This window comes from Salmo trutta, chromosome 12 (genome assembly GCF_901001165.1).
Source record: "Salmo trutta chromosome 12, fSalTru1.1, whole genome shotgun sequence".
Taxonomy (NCBI): Eukaryota; Metazoa; Chordata; class Actinopteri; order Salmoniformes; family Salmonidae; genus Salmo; species Salmo trutta.
The window spans coordinates 47,733,675-47,757,162 of record NC_042968.1 but is presented as its reverse complement, the minus strand read 5'-3'; the positions used below and the strand labels follow the sequence as shown (position 1 = coordinate 47,757,162).

The window sequence follows — 23,488 nt, the reverse complement described above, 5'->3', positions numbered from 1 at the left end:
GTCTAGTAGTATATAACCTAGTCTAGTAGTATATAACAGTAGTCTAGTAGTCTATAACCAGTAGACTAGTAGTATATAACCAGTAGTGTATGTAGTCTAGTAGTATATAACCAGTAGACTAGTAGTATATAACCAGTAGAGTATAGTATCTTTAGTATAAACCAGTAGTCTAGTAGTATATAACCAGTAGTCTAGTAGTATATAACCAGTAGACTAGTAGTATATAACCAGTAGTGTATAGTTAGTCTAGTAGTATACCTAGTCTAGTAGTATATAACCAGTAGTCTAGTAGTATTAACCAGTAGTCTAGTAATAATAACCAGTAGTCTAGTAGTATAACCAGTAGTGTATAGTATATAACCAGTAGTCTAGTAGTATATAACCAGTAGTCTAGTAGTATATAACCAGTAGACTAGTAGTATAACCAGTAGTGTATATATATAACCAGTAGTAGTATAACCAGTATGTGTTATCTAGTAGTATAACCAGTAGTCTAGTAGTATATAACCAGTAGACTAGTAGTATATAACCAGTAGACTAGTAGTATATAACCAGTAGTGTATAGTAGTCTAGTAGTATATAACCAGTAGTCTAGTAGTATATAACCAGTAGTGTATAGTAGTCTAGTAGTATATAACCAGTAGTCTAGTAGTATATAACCAGTAGTCTAGTAGTATATAACCAGTAGTCTAGTAGTATATAACCAGTAGACTAGTAGTATATACCAGTAGTCTAGTAGTATATAACCAGTAGTGTATTAGTCTAGTAGTATATAACCAGTAGTCTAGTAGTAATACTAGTAGTCTAGTAGTATATAACCAGTAGTCTAGTAGTATATAACCAGTAGTCTAGTAGTATAACCAGTAGTCTAGTAGTATAACCAGTAGACTAGTAGTATATAACCAGTAGTCTAGTAGTATCTAACCAGTAGTAGTGTATAGTAGTATAGTAGTATCTAACCAGGTAGACTAGTAGTATATAACAGTAGACTAGTAGTATATAACCAGTAGTGTATAGTATATAACCAGTAGTCTAGTAGTATATAACCAGTAGACTAGTAGTATATAACCAGTAGACTAGTAGTATATAACCAGTAGTCTAGTAGTATATAACCAGTAGACTAGTAGTATATAACCAGTAGACTAGTAGTATATAACCAGTAGTGTATAGTATATAACCAGTAGTGTATAGTATATAACCAGTAGCCTAGTAGTATATAACCAGTAGTCTAGTAGTATATAACCAGTAGTCTAGTAGTATATAACCAGTAGACATGTAGTATATAACCAGTAGTCTAGTAGTATATAACCAGTAGTCTAGTAGTATATAACCAGTAGACTAGTAGTATATAACCAGTAGACTAGTAGTATATAACCAGTAGTCTAGTAGTATATAAACAGTTAGAATAGAGTATATAACCAGTAGTCTAGTAGTATATAACCAGTAGTGTATAGTATATAACCAGTAGACTAGTAGTATATAACCAGTAGTCTAGTAGTATATAACCAGTAGTCTAGTAGTATATAACCAGTAGTGTATAGTATATAACCAGTAGTCTAGAAGTATATAACCAGTAGACTAGTAGTATATAACCAGTAGTGTATAGTATATAACCAGTAGACTAGTAGTATATAACCAGTAGACAAGTAGTATATAACCAGTAGTCTAGTAGTATATAACCAGTAGTCTAGTAGAATATAACCAGTAGTCTAGTAGTATATTACCAGTAGTCTAGTAGTATATTACCAGTAGTGTATAGTATATTACCAGTAGTCTAGTAGTATATAACCAGTAGTGTATAGTATATAACCAGTAGTCTAGTAGTATATAACCAGTAGTCTAGTAGTATATAACCAGTAGACTAGTAGTATATAACCAGTAGTGTATAGTATATAACCAGTAGACTAGTAGTATATAACCAGTAGTGTATAGTTATCTAGTAGTATATAACAGTAGTCTAGTAGTATATAACCAGTAGACTAGTAGTATATAACCAGTAGACTAGTAGTATATAACCAGTAGTGTATAGTAGTCTAGTAGTATATAACCAGTAGTCTAGTAGTATATAACCAGTAGACTAGTAGTATATAACCAGTAGACTAGTAGTATATAACCAGTAGTGTATAGTATATAACCAGTAGACTAGTAGTATATAACCAGTAGTGTATAGTTACCTAGTAGTATATAACCAGTAGTCTAGTAGTATATTACCAGTAGTGTATAGTATATTACCAGTAGTCTAGTAGTATATAACCAGTAGTGTATAGTATATAACCAGTAGTCTAGTAGTATATAACCAGTAGTCTAGTAGTATATAACCAGTAGACTAGTAGTATATAACCAGTAGTGTATAGTATATAACCAGTAGACTAGTAGTATATAACCAGTAGTGTATAGTTATCTAGTAGTATATAACCAGTAGTCTAGTAGTATATAACCAGTAGACTAGTAGTATATAACCAGTAGACTAGTAGTATATAACCAGTAGTCTAGTAGTATAGAACCAGTAGTCTAGTAGTATATAACCAGTAGACTAGTAGTATATAACCAGTAGTGTATAGTAGTCTAGTAGTATATAACCAGTAGTCTAGTAGTATATAACCAGTAGTGTATAGTAGTCTAGTAGTATATAACCAGTAGTGTATAGTAGTCTAGTAGTATATAACCAGTAGTCTAGTAGTATATAACCAGTAGTGTATAGTAGTCTAGTAGTATATAACCAGTAGTCTAGTAGTATATAACCAGTAGTGTATAGTAGTCTAGTAGTATATAACCAGTAGTCTAGTAGTATATAACCAGTAGTCTAGTAGTATATAACCAGTAGTCTAGTAGTATATAACCAGTAGACTAGTAGTATATAACCAGTAGACTAGTAGTATATAACCAGTAGTGTATAGTAGTCTAGTAGTATATAACCAGTAGACTAGTAGTATATAACCAGTAGTGTATAGTAGTCTAGTAGTATATAACCAGTAGTCTAGTAGTATATAACCAGTAGCCTAGTAGTATATAACCAGTAGACTAGTAGTATATAACCAGTAGACTAGTAGTATATAACCAGTAGTGTATAGTAGTCTAGTAGTATATAACCAGTAGTCTAGTAGTATATAACCAGTAGTCTAGTAGTATATAACTAGTAGTCTAGTAATATATAACCAGTAGTCTAGTAGTATATAACCAGTAGTGTATAGTATATAACCAGTAGTCTAGTAGTATATAACCAGTAGTCTAGTAGTATATAACCAGTAGACTAGTAGTATATAACCAGTAGTGTATAGTATATAACCAGTAGACTAGTAGTATATAACCAGTAGTGTATAGTTATCTAGTAGTATAACCAGTAGTCTAGTAGTATATAACCAGTAGACTAGTAGTATATAACCAGTAGACTAGTAGTATATAACCAGTAGTGTATAGTAGTCTAGTAGTATATAACCAGTAGTCTAGTAGTATATAACCAGTAGACTAGTAGTATATAACCAGTAGTCTAGTAGTATATAACCAGTAGTCTAGTAGTATATAACCAGTAGACTAGTAGTATATAACCAGTAGTGTATAGTAGTCTAGTAGTATATAACCAGTAGTCTAGTAGTATATAACCAGTAGTGTATAGTTATCTAGTAGTATATAACCAGTAGTCTAGTAGTATATAACCAGTAGACTAGTAGTATATAACCAGTAGACTAGTAGTATATAACCAGTAGTGTATAGTAGTCTAGTAGTATGTAACCAGTAGTCTAGTAGTATGTAACCAGTAGTCTAGTAGTATATAACCAGTAGTCTAGTAGTATATAACCAGTAGACTAGTAGTATATAACCAGTAGTCTAGTAGTATATAACCAGTAGTGTATAGTAGTCTAGTAGTATATAACCAGTAGACTAGTAGTATATAACCAGTAGACTAGTAGTATATAACCAGTAGTGTATAGTATATAACCAGTAGTCTAGTAGTATATAACCAGTAGACTAGTAGTATATAACCAGTAGACTAGTAGTATATAACCAGTAGTCTAGTAGTATATAACCAGTAGTCTAGAAGTATATAACCAGTAGTGTATAGTAGTCTAGTAGTATATAACCAGTAGACTAGTAGTATATAACCAGTAGACTAGTAGTATATAACCAGTAGTGTATAGTATATAACCAGTAGACTAGTAGTATATAACCAGTAGTCTAGTAGTATATAACCAGTAGTCTAGTAGTATATAATCAGTAGTCTAGAAGTATATAACCAGTAGTCTAGTAGTATATAACCAGTAGTCTAGTAGTATATAACCAGTAGACATGTAGTATATAACCAGTAGTCTAGTAGTATATAACCAGTAGTCTAGTAGTATATAACCAGTAGACTAGTAGTATATAACCAGTAGTCTAGTAGTATATAACCAGTAGTCTAGTAGTATATAACCAGTAGACTAGTAGTATATAACCAGTAGTCTAGTAGTATATAACCAGTAGTGTATAGTATATAACCAGTAGACTAGTAGTATATAACCAGTAGTCTAGTAGTATATAACCAGTAGTCTAGTGGTATATAACCAATAGTCTAGTAGTATATAACCAGTAGTCTAGTAGTATATTACCAGTAGTGTATAGTATATTACCAGTAGTCTAGTAGTATATAACCAGTAGTGTATAGTATATAACCAGTAGTCTAGTAGTATATAACCAGTAGTCTAGTAGTATATAACCAGTAGACTAGTAGTATATAACCAGTAGTGTATAGTATATAACCAGTAGACTAGTAGTATATAACCAGTAGTGTATAGTTATCTAGTAGTATATAACCAGTAGTCTAGTAGTATATAACCAGTAGACTAGTAGTATATAACCAGTAGACTAGTAGTATATAACCAGTAGTGTATAGTAGTCTAGTAGTATATAACCAGTAGTCTAGTAGTATATAACCAGTAGACTAGTAGTATATAACCAGTAGACTAGTAGTATATAACCAGTAGTGTATAGTATATAACCAGTAGACTAGTAGTATATAACCAGTAGTGTATAGTTATCTAGTAGTATATAACCAGTAGTCTAGTAGTATATTACCAGTAGTGTATAGTATATTACCAGTAGTCTAGTAGTATATAACCAGTAGTGTATAGTATATAACCAGTAGTCTAGTAGTATATAACCAGTAGTTTAGTAGTATATAACCAGTAGTTTAGTAGTATATAACCAGTAGACTAGTAGTATATAACCAGTAGTGTATAGTATATAACCAGTAGACTAGTAGTATATAACCAGTAGTGTATTGTTAACTAGTAGTATATAACCAGTAGTCTAGTAGTATATAACCAGTAGACTAGTAGTATATAACCAGTAGACTAGTAGTATATAACCAGTAGTGTATAGTAGTCTAGTAGTATATAACCAGTAGTCTAGTAGTATATAACCAGTAGACTAGTAGTATATAACCAGTAGACTAGTAGTATATAACCAGTACTGTATAGTATATAACCAGTAGACTAGTAGTATATAACCAGTAGTGTATAGTTATCTAGTAGTATATAACCAGTAGTCTAGTAGTATATAACCAGTAGACTAGTAGTATATAACCAGTAGACTAGTAGTATATAACCAGTAGTGTATAGTAGTCTAGTAGTATATAACCAGTAGTCTAGTAGTATATAACCAGTAGACTAGTAGTATATAACCAGTAGACTAGTAGTATATAACCAGTAGTGTATAGTAGTCTAGTAGTATATAACCAGTAGTCTAGTAGTATATAACCAGTAGTGTATAGTAGTCTAGTAGTATATAACCAGTAGTCTAGTAGTATATAACCAGTAGTGTATAGTAGTCTACTAGTATATAACCAGTAGTGTATAGTAGTCTAGTAGTATATAACCAGTAGTGTATAGTAGTCTAGTAGTATATAACCAGTAGACTAGTAGTATATAACCAGTAGACTAGTAGTATATAACCAGTAGTGTATAGTATATAACCAGTAGTCTAGTAGTATATAACCAGTAGACTAGTAGTATATAACCAGTAGACTAGTAGTATATAACCAGTAGACTAGTAGTATATAACCAGTAGTCTAGTAGTATATAACCAGTAGTGTATAGTAGTCTAGTAGTATATAACCAGTAGTGTATAGTATATAACCAGTAGACTAGTAGTATATAACCAGTAGTCTAGTAGTATATAACCAGTAGTCTAGTAGTATATAACCAGTAGTGTATAGTATATAACCAGTAGTCTAGAAGTATATAGCCAGTAGACTAGTAGTATATAACCAGTAGTGTATAGTATATAACCAGTAGACTAGTAGTATATAACCAGTAGACTAGTAGTATATAACCAGTAGTCTAGTAGTATATAACCAGTAGTCTAGTAGTATATAACCAGTAGTCTAGTAGTATATAACCAGTAGTCTAGTAGTATATTACCAGTAGTGTATAGTATATTACCAGTAGTCTAGTAGTATATAACCAGTAGTGTATAGTATATAACCAGTAGTGTATAATATAGTATAGTGTATATCTCACCTCTATAGGTATGAAGCCTGGCTCTCCTGTATGGGTATATTACCAGTAGTATATAGTATAGTATAGTATAGTATAGTATATCTCACCTCTATAGGTATGTAAAGCATGAAGCCTGGCTCTCCTGTATGGGTCATACTCATTACTCTGATCCCATTGGCATAGCCCACACTCATTTCCTGTTGACACACAAACCAAGGGTCAGAAACAACAACAACAACAAAACAACACTCAGCCTTGTGATGAGACGAGGCCACTTTACTATTACATAACGCGACTGGTCTAAAGACGGACAGGGTTCCCTCACCTTACAGAAGAGGGACGGGAAGTGTTCGGGAGTCATGGAGACATACGATAGTTCTCCTAGGACGTCCATCGCCCGCGGACCAATAAGATTTAACGCTGTAGGGAGGGAGGCGTGGGGAAAATGGGTTCTCAGAACAGAATTACATTGTGTAGAACTGAGGGGAAAGTTGAGGATTCTGCAGCGATCGTTCTCACCGGTGTACTTCCAACTGACGTCCTCTAGGTGGAGCTGTGGGTCATCAGGCATGTGCTTCTTCAACCACGACCAGCAGTGGACCTGCTGATCCGTAGGAGAGATGATGAAGAAGCTAGAGAGCGAGAGCGAGAGCGAGAGAGAGAGAGAGAGAGAAGAGAGGGAGAGAAGAGAGGGAGAGAGACAGACAGAGAGAGACAGACAGAGAGAGACAGACAGAGAGAGACAGACAGAGAGAGACAGACAGAGAGAGAGAGAGACAGTGAAAGAGAAAAACATTTAGACGAGGGACTAACCCGTCGCCTCCCCAGCCATTGTCTTGCGACTGGTGGCGTCACTCCTATGTGACGCTCGTCCCTCAACAGACAGTGCAGACGAATGTGGAGGTGTCTGACGTAAGACAAGGTGGTTCAGTCTCTATCCTGTTCTTTTGGAGGACATTCACACGAGTTACCCCCAGGTGGAGTTATCCCAACCAGGTGGAGTTATCCCAACTAGGTGGAGTTATCCCAACCAGGTGGAGTTGCCAACCAGGTGGAGTTGCCAACCAGGTGGAGTTGCCCCCAGGTGGAGTTATCCCCAGGTGGAGTTATCCCCAGGTGGAGTTATCCCCAGGTGGAGTTATCCCCAGGTGGAGTTATCCCCAGGTGGAGTTACCCCCAGGTGGAGTTCTTCTAATGGTTAAACTCTCACCTGTTCTTCTGGACTCTGACCACACTGCAGTGGTTCTTCTAATGGTTAAACTCTCACCTGTTCTTCTTAATGGTTAAACCCTCACCTGTTCTTCTGGACTCTGACCACGCTGCAGTGGTTCTTCTAATGGTTAAACTCTCACCTGTTCTTCTGGACTCTGACCACGCTGCAGTGGTTCTTCTAATGGTTAAACTCTCACCTGTTCTTCTGGACTCTGACCACGCTGCAGTGGTTCTTCTGGACACTGACCACGCTGCATTGGTTCTTCTTAATGGTTAAACTCTCACCTGTTCTTCTGGACTCTGACCACGCTGCAGTGGTTCTTCTAATGGTTAAACCCTCACCTGTTCTTCTGGACTCTGACCACGCTGCAGTGGTTCTTCTGGACTCTGACCACGCTGCAGTGGTTCTTCTAATGGTTAAACTCTCACCTCTTCTTCTTAATGGTTAAACCCTCACCTGTTCTTCTGGACTGTGACCACGCTGCAGTGGTTCTTCTAATGGTTAAACTCTCACCTGTTCTTAAGGACTCTGACCACGCTGCAGTGGTTCTTCTGGACTCTGACCACGCTGCAGTGGTTCTTCTAATGGTTAAACTCTCACCTGTTCTTCTGGACTCTGACCACGCTGCAGTGGTTCTTCTGGACTCTGACCACGCTGCAGTGGTTCTTCTAATGGTTAAACACTCACCTGTTCTTCTGGACTCTGACCACGCTGCAGTGGTTCTTCTTAATGGTTAAACTCTCACCTGTTCTTCTGGACTCTGACCACGCTGCAGTGGTTCTTCTGGACTCTGACCACGCTGCAGTGGTTCTTCTAATGGTTAAACTCTCACCTGTTCTTCTGGACTCTGACCACACTGCAGTAGTTCTTCTAATGGTTAAACTCTCACCTGTTCTTCTGGACTCTGACCACGCTGCAGTGGTTCTTCTAATGGTTAAACTCTCACCTGTTCTTCTGGACTCTGACCACGCTGCAGTGGTTCTTCTTAATGGTTAAACTTTCACCTGTTCTTCTGGACTCTGACCACGCTGCAGTGGTTCTTCTAATGGATAAACCCTCACCTGTTCTTCTGGACTCTGACCACGCTGCAGTGGTTCTTCTTAATGGTTAAACTCTCACCTGTTCTTCTAGACTCTGACCACACTGCAGTGGTTCTTCTGGACTCTGACCACGCTGCAGTGGTTCTTCTGGACTCTGACCACGCTGCAGTGGTTCTTCTAATGGTTAAACTCTCACCTGTTCTTCTTGACTCTGACCACACTGCAGTCGTTCTCATATCCGCCCCTCTCGTTCAGCATGCCCGTATGAACGATGTGACCCACTGGCACATCGAGGTCATTGGCACAGAGGTACTGTAGCAACGCCAACGCCTGGTCATCTGTAGACTGGCACAGAAAGAAAAGCAGTGACCTAGGGTGGTCTAGCCATAGAGATAATGCCGTGACCTAGGGTGGTCTAGCCATAGAGATAATGCCGTGACCTAGGGTGGTCTAGCCATAGAGATAATGCCGTGACCTAGGGTGGTCTAGCCATAGAGATAATGCCGTGACCTAGGGTGGTCTAGCCATAGAGATAATGCCGTGACCTAGGGTGGTCTAGCCATAGAGATAATGCCGTGACCTAGGGTGGTCTAGCCATAGAGATAATGCCGTGACCTAGGGTGGTCTAGCCATAGAGATAATGCCGTGACCTAGGGTGGTCTCCTCTCCTCTTCCTCCTCTCCCCTCCCTCCCTCCCTCTCCTCTCCAGGGGTCAGCCACCTACAGCTTACATCATAGGAGGAAGACGATACCTCACTTCCCTTCCTCTCCCTCCCTCCCCTCTCCTCTCCTCCCTCCCTCCCCTCTCCTCTCCCTCTCCAGGGGTCGGCCAGGGGTCACTCACAGTGAGCTGATAGTTCCCTTGCCCTCCTCTCCCTCCCTCCGTCCTCTCCCTCTCCAGGGGTCACTCACAGTGAGCTGATACCTCCCCTCTCCTCTCCCTCCCTCCCTCTCCCTCCCCAGGGGTCAGCCAGGGGTCACTCACAGTGAGCTGATAGCTCCCTTGCCCTCCTCTCCCTCCTCTCCCTCCCCAGGGGTCAGCCAGGGGTCACTCACAGTGAGCTCGAACTTGGTGAAGGACGACATGTCGATGACACAGACGGCCTCCTTGCAGCACTTCACCTCCGACCCCACGATGTCAAACCAGTCCGGCTTATAGAACGTTTTACTGGCATCCAGAGACAGCAGGTCTGAGAAGATATGATATCACCGGTTAACTAAACAGACTAGACACAGTGCTGAGAGACAGCAGGTCTGAGAACAGACGATATCACCGGTTAACTAAACAGACTAGACACAGTGCTGAGAGACAGCAGGTCTGAGGACAGATGATATCACCGGTTAACTAAACAGACTAAACACAGTGCTGAGAGACAGCAGGTCTGAGGACAGATGATATCACCGGTTAACTAAACAGACTAAACACAGTGCTGAGAGACAGCAGGTCTGAGAACAGACGATATAACCGGTTAACTAAACACAGTGCTGAGAGACAGCAGGTCTGAGGACAGATGATATAACCGGTTAACTAAACAGACTAGACACAGTGCTGAGAGACAGCAGGTCTGAGAACAGATGATATAACTGGTTAACTAAACACAGTGCTGAGAGACAGCAGGTCTGAGAACAGATGATATAACCGGTTAACTAGACTAGACAGACAGACAATGGGGTGGGGGTGTGTGGTGTGTGTGGTGTGTGTGTGGTGTGTGTGGTGTGTGTGGTGTGTGTAGTGGGTGTGGGGTGTGTGTAGTGGGTGTGGGGTGTGTAGTGTGTAGTGTGTGGTGTGTGTGTGGTGTGTGTGGGGTGTGTGGTATTTGTGGTGTGTGTGGTGTGTGTGGGGTGTGTAGTGTGTGTGTGGTGTGTGTGGTGTGTAGTGGGTGTGGGGTGTGTGTGTAGTGTGTGGTCAGCCTCACCCTTCCCTGCAGGGATGAGGGACTTGGCCCTCTCAAAGCCGTGTAGTGGTGTGTGTAGTGTGTGTAGTGTGTGGTGTGTGTAGTGTGTGTGTGGTGGTGTGTGTGTAGTGTGTGTGTGTGTGTGTGGGGCGCCTCACCCTTCCCTGCAGGGATGAAGTACTTGGCCCTCTCAAAGCCGTGTTTCTCCATCCATCTGGCCCCCTGTGTGTCCAGACGGTCGTACAGGGGAGAAGTCCTCAGCTGACGGCCCGTCTGGAAGTCCCAACGAGGAACCTTTAGGTTATACAGCAGGGCTGGGGAGGGACAGACAGACACACAGAGAGGGAGGGACAGACACAGAGAGAGGGAAAGGGACAGACACGGAGAGAGAGGGAGGGACAGACAGGCAGACACCGAGAGGGAGGGACAGACACATAGCGAGGGAGAGGGACAGACACGGAGAGAGAGGGAGGGACAGACAGGCAGACACCGAGAGGGAGGGACAGACAGAGAGAGGGACAGACAGGCAGACACAGAGAGAGAGGGACAGACAGTCAGACATGTAATACAACATAAAACCCTCTGAGTCATCATTCAAGCCTGGTCTCTACCTCTGTTCCTCTGGTCGCTACCTGTGGTCAGTATCACAGAAATACAATTACTAGAATGGCCTTCTGTATTCAAGTCTATGTTGCTGTAAATGGCTGGACTGGCGGCCATTTTGAGCGTACCCATACGAGCGAAGCAGGAAGTTGAGCATTCAGTCCGTGCATTACTAAAACAGGGAGTGTGATTGCGTGTATTGCTCTGGTCAGGACTCACGCATGACCTCCATGACCCTGTGTCGGAGGAAGGTCCGGCTGCTCTGAAGGTTGCCGAAGCGTTTGATGTCCAGCGGCCAAACGTTAGCCATGGGGTAACCGTACGTCATCCACTCCGCCAGGTACCTGAAGACAGAAAACACTGGTTTGATCCAGTTCATTTAGCACAACACTATACCCCAACCCCTGAACTGTAACCTCTAACCTCTAACAGACAGGACAGTTGTAACCCCTAACAGACAGGACAGTTGTAACCCCTAACAGACAGGACAGTTGTAACCTCTAACCCTAACAGACAGGACAGTTGTATCCTCTAACCCCTAACAGACAGGACAGTTGTATCCTCTAACCCCTAACAGACAGGACAGTTGTAACCTCTAACCCCTAACAGACAGGACAGTTGTAACCTCTAACCCCTAACAGACAGGACAGTTGTAACCTCTAACCCCTAACAGACAGGACAGTTGTAACCCCTAACAGACAGGACAGTTGTAACCTCTAACCCTAACAGACAGGACAGTTGTAACCTATAACCCCTAACAGACAGGACAGTTGTAACCTCTAACCCCTAACAGACAGGACAGTTGTAACCTCTAACCCCTAACAGACAGGACAGTTGTAACCCCTAACAGACAGGACAGTTGTAACCCCTAACCCCTAACAGACAGGACAGTTGTAACCTCTAACCCCTAACAGACAGGACAGTTGTAACCTCTTCTAACCCCTAACAGACAGGACAGTTGTAACCCCTAACAGACAGGACAGTTGTAACCCCTAACCCCTAACAGACAGGACAGTTGTAACCTATAACCCCTAACAGACAGGACAGTTGTAACCTCTAACCCCTAACAGACAGGACAGTTGTAACCTCTAACCCTAACAGACAGGACAGTTGTAACCCCTAACAGACAGGACAGTTGTAACCTCTAACAGACAGGACAGTTGTAACCTCTAACAGACAGGACAGTTGTAACCCCTAACAGACAGGACAGTTGTAACCCCTAACAGACAGGACAGTTGTAACCTCTAACAGACAGGACAGTTGTAACCCCTAACCCCTAACAGACAGGACAGTTGTAACCTATAACCCCTAACAGACAGGACAGTTGTAACCTCTAACCCCTAACAGACAGGACAGTTGTAACCTCTAACCCTAACAGACAGGACAGTTGTAACCCCTAACAGACAGAACAGTTGAAACCCCTAACAGACAGGACAGTTGTAACCTCTAACAGTCAGGACAGCTGTAACCTCTAACCCTAACAGACAGGACAGTTGTAACCCCTAACCCTAACAGACAGGACAGTTGTAACCCCTAACAGACAGGACAGTTGTAACCTCTAACAGACAGGACAGTTGTAACCTCTAACAGACAGGACAGTTGTAACCTCTAACCCCTAACAGACAGGACAGTTGTAACCTCTAACAGACAGGACAGTTGTAACCTCTAACCCTAACAGACAGGATAGTTGTAACCCCTAACAGACAGGACAGTTGTAACCTCTAACCCTAACAGACAGGACAGTTGTAACCTCTAACCCTAACAGACAGGACAGTTTTAACCTCTAACCCTAACAGACAGGACAGTTGTAACCCCTAACAGACAGGACAGTTGTAACCCCTAACAGACAGGACAGTTGTAACCCCTAACAGACAGGACAGTTGTAACCTCTAACCCTAACAGACAGGACAGTTGTAACCCCTAACCCTAACAGACAGGACAGGACAGTTGTAACCCCTAACAGACAGGACAGTTGTAACCTCTAACAGACAGGACAGTTGTAACCCCTAACAGACAGGACAGTTGTAACCTCTAACAGACAGGACAGTTGTAACCTCTAACCCTAACAGACAGGACAGTTGTAACCCCTAACAGACAGGACAGTTGTAACCCCTAACAGACAGGACAGTTGTAACCTCTAACCCTAACAGACAGGACAGTTTTAACCTCTAACCCTAACAGCGCTGTAGATACTAATACATTACGACGGAACGATTTGACTAGTGCAGTGTTAGCTACCTAGCTACATAGCTGTCTTTGTCATAGCTTGATAATTGTGTAGTTTAGTAATTATCGAGGTTAGCTAGGTTAGCTAGCCAGCTATTTCCGTCCCCCGCGACGCCATTGTTCCATACCTAGCCAACTATTACCGACGAGCAGCATTGTAGAAACTAAATACATTACAAAGGAACGTCTTGATTAGTGTTATGTTAGCTAGCTACAAAGTTGCTTTTGTATAATAGCCAACCTCTACCGACTAGCAGCACTGTAGAAACTATTACATTACAACGGAACGACTTGATCAGTGTAGTGTTAGTGTTAGTTAGCTAGCATTTGTCATTTTAGTCAATAAGATTTTCGCAACGTAAGCTTAACTTTCTGAACATTCGAGACGTGTAGTCCACTTGTCATTCCAATCTCCTTTGCATTAGCGTAGCCTCTTCTGTAGCTTGTCAACTATGTGTCTGTCTATCCCTGTTCTCTCCCCTCTGCACAGGCCATACAAACGCTTCACACCGCATGGCCGCTGCCACTCTAACCTGGTGGTCCCAGCGCGCACAACCCACGTGGAGTTCCAGGTCTCCGGCAGCCTCTGGAACTGCCGGTCTGCGGCCAACAAGGCTGAGTTCATCTCAGCCTATGCTACCCTCCAGTCCCTAGACTTCCTGGCGCTGACGGAAACATGGATTACCACAGATAACACTGCTACTCCTACTGCTCTCTCCTCGTCTGCCTACGTGTTCTCGCATACCCCTAGAGCATCGAGCCAGCGGGGTGGTGGCACTGGAATCCTCATCTCTCCCAAGTGGACATTCTCTCTTTCTCCCCTGACCCATCTGTCTATCTCCTCATTTGAATTCCATGCTGTCACAGTTACCAGCCCTTTCAAGCTTAACATCCTTATCATTTATCGCCCTCCAGGTTCCCTTGGAGAGTTCATCAATGAGCTTGATGCCTTGATAAGTTCCTTCCCTGAGGATGGCTCACCTCTCACAGTTCTGGGTGACTTTAACCTCCCCACGTCTACCTTTGACTCATTCCTCTCTGCCTCCTTCTTTCCACTCCTCTCCTCTTTTGACCTCACCCTCTCACCTTCCCCCCCTACTCACAAGGCAGGCAATACGCTTGACCTCATCTTTACTAGATGCTGTTCTTCCACTAATCTCATTGCAACTCCCCTCCAAATCTCCGACCACTACCTTGTATCCTTTTCCCTCTCGCTCTCATCCAACACTTCTCACTCTGCCCCTACTCGGATGGTATTGCGCCGTCCCAACCTTCGCTCTCTCTCTCCCGCTACTCTCTCCTCTTCCATCCTATCATCTCTTCCCTCTGCTCAAACCTTCTCCAACCTATCTCCTGATTCTGCCTCCTCAACCCTCCTCTCCTCCCTTTCTGCATCCTTTGATTTTCTCTGTCCCCTATCCTCCAGGCCGGCTCGGTCCTCCCCTCCTGCTCCGTGGCTCGACGACTCATTGCGAGCTCACAGAACAGGTCTCCGGGCAGCCGAGCGGAAATGGAGGAAAACTCGCCTCCCTGCGGACCTGGCATCCTTTCACGCCCTCCTCTCTACATTTTCCTCTCCTGTCTCTGCTGCTAAAGCCACTTTCTACCACTCTAAATTCCAAGCATCTGCCTCTAACCCTAGGAAGCTCTTTGCTACCTTCTCCTCCCTCCTGAATCCTCCTCCCCCTCCCCCCCCTCCTCCCTCTCTGCGGATGACTTCGTCAACCATTTTGAAAAGAAGGTTGATGACATCCGATCCTCGTTTGCTAAGTCAAACGACACCACTGGTTCTGCTCACACTGCCCTACCCTGTGCTTTGACCTCTTTCTCCCCTCTCTCTCCAGATGAAATCTCGCGTCTTGTGACGGCCGGCCGCCCAACAACCTGCCCACTTGACCCTATCCCCTCCTCTCTTCTCCAGACCATTTCCGGAGACCTTCTCCCCTACCTCACCTCGCTCATCAACTCATCCTTGACCGCTGGCTACGTCCCTTCCGTCTTCAAGAGAGCGAGAGTTGCACCCCTTCTGAAAAAACCTACACTCGATCCCTCCGATGTCAACAACTACAGACCAGTATCTCTTCTTTCTTTTCTCTCCAAAACTCTTGAACGTGCCGTCCTTGGCCAGCTCTCCTGCTCTCTCTCTCAGAATGACCTTCTTGATCCTAATCAGTCAGGTTTCAAGACTGGGCATTCAACTGAGACTGCTCTTCTCTGTGTCACGGAGGCTCTCCGCACTGCTAAAGCTAACTCTCTCTCCTCTGCTCTCATCCTTCTAGACCTATCTGCTGCCTTTGATACTGTGAACCATCAGATCCTCCTCTCCACCCTCTCCGAGCTGGGCATCTCCGGCGCGGCCCACGCTTGGATTGCGTCCTACCTGACAGGTCGCTCCTACCAGGTGGCGTGGCGAGAATCTGTCTCCGCACCACGTGCTCTCACCACTGGTGTCCCCCAGGGCTCTGTTCTAGGCCCTCTCCTATTCTCACTATACACCAAGTCACTTGCCTCGGTCATATCCTCCCATGGTCTCTCCTATCATTGCTACGCAGACGACACACAATCTTCTCCTTTCCCCCTTCTGATAACCAGGTGGCGAATCACATCTCTGCATGTCTGACAGACATATCAGTGTGGATGACGGCTCACCACCTCAAGCTGAACCTCGGCAAGATGGAGCTGCTCTTCCTCCCGGGGAAGGACTGCCCGTTCCATGATCTCACCATCACTGTTGACAACTCCCTTGTGTCCTCCTCCCAGAGTGCTAAGAACCTTGGCGTGACCCTGGACAACACCCTGTCGTTCTCCACTAACATCAAGGCGGTGACCCGATCCTGTAGGTTCATGCTCTACAACATTCGCAGAGTACGACCCTGCCTCACACAGGAAGCGGCGCAGGTCCTAGTCCAGGCACTTGTCATCTCCCGTCTGGATTACTGCAACTCGCTGTTGGCTGGGCTCCCTGCCTGTGCCATTAAACCCCTACAACTCATCCAGAACGCCGCAGCCCGTCTGGTGTTCAACCTTCCCAAGGTCTCTCACGTCACCCCGCTCCTCCGATCTCTCCACTGGCTTCCAGTTGAAGCTCGCATCCGCTACAAGTCCATGGTGCTTGCCTACGGAGCTGTGAGGGGAACGGCACCTCCGTACCTTCAGGCTCTGATCAGGCCCTACACCCAAACAAGGGCACTGCGTTCATCCACCTCTGGCCTGCTCGCCTCCCTATCTCTGAGGAAGCACAGTTCCCGCTCAGCCCAGTCAAAACTGTTCGCTGCTCTGGCACCCCAATGGTGGAACAAGCTCCCTCACGACGCCAGGACAGCGGAGTCAATCACCACCTTCCGGAGACACCTGAAACCCCACCTCTTTAAGGAATACCTGGGATAGGATAAAGTAATCCTTCTAACCCCCCCCCAAAAGATTTAGATGCACTATTGTAAAGTGGTTGTTCCACTGGATATCATAAGGTGAATGCACCAATTTGTAAGTCGCTCTGGATAAGACTTACAAAATGACTTAAATGTAAATGTAACAGACAGGACAGTTCTAACCTCTAACCCTAACAGACAGGACAGTTGTAACCCCTAACAGACAGGACAGTTGTAACCTCTAACCCCTAACAGACAGGACAGTTGTAACCTCTAACAGACAGGACAGTTGTAACCTCTAACCCCTAACAGACAGGACAGTTGTAACCTCTAACCCTAACAGACAGGATAGTTGTAACCCCTAACAGACAGGACAGTTGTAACCCCTAACAGACAGGACAGTTGTAACCTCTAACCCTAACAGACAGGACAGTTGTAACCTCTAACCCTAACAGACAGGACAGTTGTAACCTCTAACCCTAACAGACAGGACAGTTGTAACCTCTAACCCTAACAGACAGGACAGTTGTAACCCCTAACCCTAACAGACAGGACAGTTGTAACCCCTAACAGACAGGACAGTTGTAACCCCTAACAGACAGGACAGTTGTAACCCCTAACAGACAGGACAGTTGTAACCCCTAACAGACAGGACAGTTGTAACCTCTAACAGACAGGACAGTTGTAACCTCTAACCCTAACAGACAGGACAGTTGTAACCTCTAACGGACAGGACAGTTGTAACCTCTAACCCCTAACAGACAGGACAGTTGTAACCTCTAACCCTAACAGACAGGATAGTTGTAACCCCTAACAGACAGGACAGTTGTAACCCCTAACAGACAGGACAGTTGTAACCTCTAACCCTAACAGACAGGACAGTTGTAACCTCTAACCCTAACAGACAGGACAGTTGTAACCCCTAACAGACAGGACAGTTGTAACCCCTAACAGACAGGACAGTTGTAACCCCTAACAGACAGGACAGTTGTAACCCCTAACAGACAGGACAGTTGTAACCCCTAACAGACAGGACAGTTGTAACCCCTAACAGACAGGACAGTTGTAACCCCTAACAGACAGGACAGTTGTAACCTCTAACAGACAGGACAGTTGTAACCCCTAACAGACAGGACAGTTGTAACCCCTAACAGACAGGACAGTTGTAACCCCTAACAGACAGGACAGTTGTAACCTCTAACCCTAACAGACAGGACAGTTGTAACTCCTAACAGACAGGACAGTTGTAACCTAACAGACAGGACAGTTGTAACCTAACAGACAGGACAGCTGTAACCTCTAACAGACAGGACAGCTGCAACCTCTAACCGCTAACAGACAGGACAGTTGTAACCCCTAACAGACAGGACAACTGTAACCTCTAACCCTAACAGACAGGACAGTTGTAACCCCTAACAGACAGGACAGCTGTAACCTAACAGACAGGACAGTGGAGTGATAAGTATGACGTCAATCATCAAACATTATTCCACTCCCACGTGAACCAGATTAGGGTAGTCGCGATAATACTTCTACGATACTAAATTGCTACGTCTACAATACTCCATGTTCCACGGGGAGAACATGAACCAGACTAATAATAGGTTGGTTGTAACATTAGGAATGAAAAAAACTACCTGCATTTGGCAGGTGGAGGGTGTTCATTTTAGGCCCCGACTACGATACTACAATACTATATCTATTATGCTACGATACTACAATACTATATCTATTATGCTACGATACTACAATACTATATCTATTATGCTACGATACTACAATACTATATCTATTATGCTACGATACTACAATACGATATCTATTATGCTACGTGTACTACGATACGAAGTCTACGATAATATGATACTACATATACAATACTATGATACTATATATACAATACTACGATACTACATATACGATACTACATCTATGATAGTAAGATACTATATCTACGATACTACGTGTACGATACTGTCTACGATACTATGATACTACGTCTACGATAATATGATACTACATATACAATACTACAATACTACATCTATGATAGTAAGATACTATATCTACGATACTACGTGTACAATTCACTCCTTAAATGTTCATGTTTTGTTTGCTTGTCATGAAACGTATGAATAATGCCAAATCATGACAACCCTAAAGTAAGTGTACTGGAAATGTCCCGTCGTTCTCACTTTCAACACTGGTAAATGTCCCGTCGTTCTTACTTTCCTGCTCCGCCAGCGAAGGCCAGGCCGGAGGCGTTCATTCCAGCCAGGACGAAGTAGCCGTGCACCCCCGGTGTCTCCCCCATCAGACAGCGCATGTCTGGGGTGAACGACTCAGGACAGTTAACCAGCTGCTGGATCTCACACACCTCCAGCTCTGGCATCCTCCTCAACAGGGACGACAGCATGGGTTCTACAGGGGGGAGGGTGAGAAAGGGTGTTAGAATGAGATACTACGGACCGGTCAGTTACTACGGACCGGTCAGTTACTACGGTTTATAAACACACAGTATAAACCAGTATACACACAGTATATAACCAGTATAAACACAGTATATAACCAGTATAAACCCAGTATAAACACAGTATATAACCAGTATACACACAGTATATAACCAGTATAAACACAGTATATAACCAGTATAAACACAATATATAACCAGTATAAACACAGTATATAACACAGTATATAACCAGTATAAACACAGTATATAACCAGTATAAACACAGTATATAACCAGTATATACACAATATATAAACACAGCATATAACCAGTATATAACCAGTATAAACACAGTATATAACACAGTATTTAACCAGTATAAACACAGTATATAACCAGTATAAACACAATATATAACCAGTATAAACACAATATATAACACAGTATATAACCAGTATAAACACAGTATATAACCAGTATAAACACAGTATATAACCAGTATAAACACAGTATATAACCAGTATAAACACAGTATATAACAACACAGTATATAACCAGTATAAACACAGTATATAACCAGTATAAACACAGCGTATAACCAGTATAAACACAGTATATAACCAGTATAAACACAGTATATAACAACACAGCATATAACCAGTATAAACACAGCATATAACCAGTATAAACACAGCATATAACCAGTAAAAACACAGTATATAACCAGTATAAACACAGCATATAACCAGTATATAACCAGTATAAACACAGTATATAACCAGTATAAACACAGTATAACCAGTACAAACACAGTATATAACACAGTATAAACCCAGTATAAACACAGTATAAACCCAGTATAAACCCAGTAAAACAGTAAAAACACAGTATATAACCAGTATAAACAGTATATAACACAGTATATAACCAGTATATAACCAGTATAACCAGTATATAACACAGTATATAACCAGTATAAACACAATATTTAACACAGTATATAACAGTATAAACACAGTATATAACCATTATAAACACAGTATATAACACAGTATAAACACAGTATATAACACAGTATATAACCAGTATAAACACAGTATATTACACAGTATAAACACAGTATATAACCAGTATAAACACAGTATATAACCAGTATAAACACAGTATAACAACACAGCATATAACCAGTATAAACACAGCATATAACCAGTATAAACACAGCATATAACCAGTAAAAACACAGTATATAACCAGTATAAACACAGCATATAACCAGTATATAACCAGTATAAACACAGTATAACCAGTATAAACACAGTATATAACACAGTATAAACCCAGTATAAACACAGTATAAACACAGTATAAACCCAGTATAAACACAGTATAAACACAGTATAAACCCAGTAAAACAGTAAAAACACAGTATATAACCAGTATATAACCAGTATAAACAGTATATAACACAGTATATAACCAGTATAAACACAATATATAACACAGTATATAACACAGTATATAACACAATATATACACAGTATATAACCGGTATAAACACAGTATATAACAGTATAAACACAGTATATAACCATTATAAACACAGTATATAACCAGTATAAACACAGTATATTACACAGTATAAACACAGTATATAACCAGTATAAACACAGTATATAACCAGTATAAACACAGTATATAACAACACAGCATATAACCAGTATAAACACAGTATATAACAACACAGTATTTAACCAGTATAAAACACAATAAACACAGTATAAACACAGCATATAACCAGTATAAACACAGCATATAACCAGTATATAACCAGTATATAACACAGTATAAACACAATATATAACCAGTATATAACACAGTATAAACACAATATATAACCAGTATATAACACAGTATAAACACAGTATATAACACAGTATAAACACAGTATATAACCAGTATAAACACAGTATATAACCAGTATAAACACAGTATATAACCAGTATAAACACAATATATAACACAATATATAACACAGTATATAACCAGTATATAACCGGTATATACACAATATATAACCAGTATATACACACAGTATATAACACAGTATATAACCAGTATAAACACAGTATATAACCAGTATAAACACAGTATATAACCAGTATATACACAATATATAAACACAGCATATAACCAGTATATAACCAGTATAAACACAGTATATAACACAGTATTTAACCAGTATAAACACAGTATATAACCAGTATAAACACAATATATAACCAGTATAAACACAATATATAACACAGTATATAACCAGTATAAACACAGTATATAACCAGTATAAACACAGTATAAACACAGTATATAACCAGTATAAACACAGTATATAACAACACAGTATATAACCAGTATAAACACAGTATATAACCAGTATAAACACAGCATATAACCAGTATAAACACAGTATATAACCAGTATAAACACAGTATATAACAACACAGCATATAACCAGTATAAACACAGCATATAACCAGTATAAACACAGCATATAACCAGTAAAAACACAGTATATAACCAGTATAAACACAGCATATAACCAGTATATAACCAGTATAAACACAGTATATAACCAGTATAAACACAGTATAACCAGTATAAACACAGTATATAACACAGTATAAACCCAGTATAAACACAGTATAAACCCAGTATAAACCCAGTAAAACAGTAAAAACACAGTATATAACCAGTATAAACAGTATATAACACAGTATATAACCAGTATATAACCAGTATATAACACAGTATATAACCAGTATAAACACAATATTTAACACAGTATATAACAGTATAAACACAGTATATAACCATTATAAACACAGTATATAACACAGTATAAACACAGTATATAACACAGTATATAACCAGTATAAACACAGTATATACACAGTATATAACCAGTATAAACACAGTATATAACCAGTATAAACACAGTATAACAACACAGCATATAACCAGTATAAACACAGCATATAACCAGTATAAACACAGCATATAACCAGTAAAAACACAGTATATAACCAGTATAAACACAGCATATAACCAGTATATAACCAGTATAAACACAGTATATAACCAGTATAAACACAGTATAACCAGTATAAACACAGTATATAACACAGTATAAACCCAGTATAAACACAGTATAAACCCAGTATAAACCCAGTAAAACAGTAAAAACACAGTATATAACCAGTATAAACAGTATATAACACAGTATATAACCAGTATATAACCAGTATAAACAGTATATAACACAGTATATAACCAGTATAAACACAATATATAACACAGTATATAACACAGTATATAACACAATATATACACAGTATATAACCGGTATAAACACAGTATATAACAGTATAAACACAGTATATAACCATTATAAACACAGTATATAACCAGTATAAACACAGTATATTACACAGTATAAACACAGTATATAACCAGTATAAACACAGTATATAACCAGTATAAACACAGTATATAACAACACAGCATATAACCAGTATAAACACAGTATATAACAACACAGTATTTAACCAGTATAAAACACAATAAACACAGTATAAACACAGCATATAACCAGTATAAACACAGCATATAACCAGTATATAACCAGTATAAACACAGTATATAACCAGTATAAACACAGTATATAACCAGTATATAACACAGTATAAACACAATATATAACCAGTATATAACACAGTATAAACACAATATATAACCAGTATATAACACAGTATAAACACAGTATATAACACAGTATAAACACAGTATATAACCAGTATAAACACAGTATATAACCAGTATAAACACAGTATATAACCAGTATAAACACAATATATAACACAGTATATAACCAGTATATAACCGGTATATACACAATATATAACCAGTATATACACACAGTATATAAACACAGTATATAACCAGTATAAACACAATATATAACCAGTATATACACACAGTATATAAACACAGTATAAACACAATATAAACACAGTATATAACCAGTATATAAGCAGTATAAACACAGTATATAACCAGTATATAACCAGTATAAACACAGTATATAACCAGTATAAACACAGTATAAACACAGTATATAACCAGTATATAACCAGTATATAACCAGTATAAACACAGTATATA

At 40.5% G+C, this 23,488-nt stretch overlaps 1 protein-coding gene and 1 long non-coding RNA gene across 2 annotated transcripts in view; both read right to left on the bottom strand.

Moving 5' to 3' along the window:
- Window positions 1-6,580: 6,580 nt before the first annotated feature.
- The window catches only part of LOC115203662 (pyruvate dehydrogenase phosphatase regulatory subunit, mitochondrial), a gene marked incomplete at its 3' end in the record, with an annotated part of 29,787 nt that continues 12,879 nt past the window's right edge, over window positions 6,581-23,488 (bottom strand). The window contains 8 exon segments of the mRNA XM_029768568.1: window positions 6,581-6,670; window positions 6,799-6,893; window positions 6,993-7,105; window positions 8,923-9,071; window positions 9,783-9,916; window positions 10,780-10,935; window positions 11,444-11,568; window positions 19,047-19,239. Of these exon segments, the coding sequence (XP_029624428.1) occupies window positions 6,581-6,670; window positions 6,799-6,893; window positions 6,993-7,105; window positions 8,923-9,071; window positions 9,783-9,916; window positions 10,780-10,935; window positions 11,444-11,568; window positions 19,047-19,239 (1,055 nt within the window).
- Window positions 7,669-8,916, bottom strand: LOC115203694 (uncharacterized). Its single transcript, XR_003880223.1, has 2 exons — window positions 7,826-8,916; window positions 7,669-7,768 (listed from the first exon to the last, which is right to left on the bottom strand). It is a non-coding gene; the product is annotated as an uncharacterized LOC115203694 (long non-coding RNA).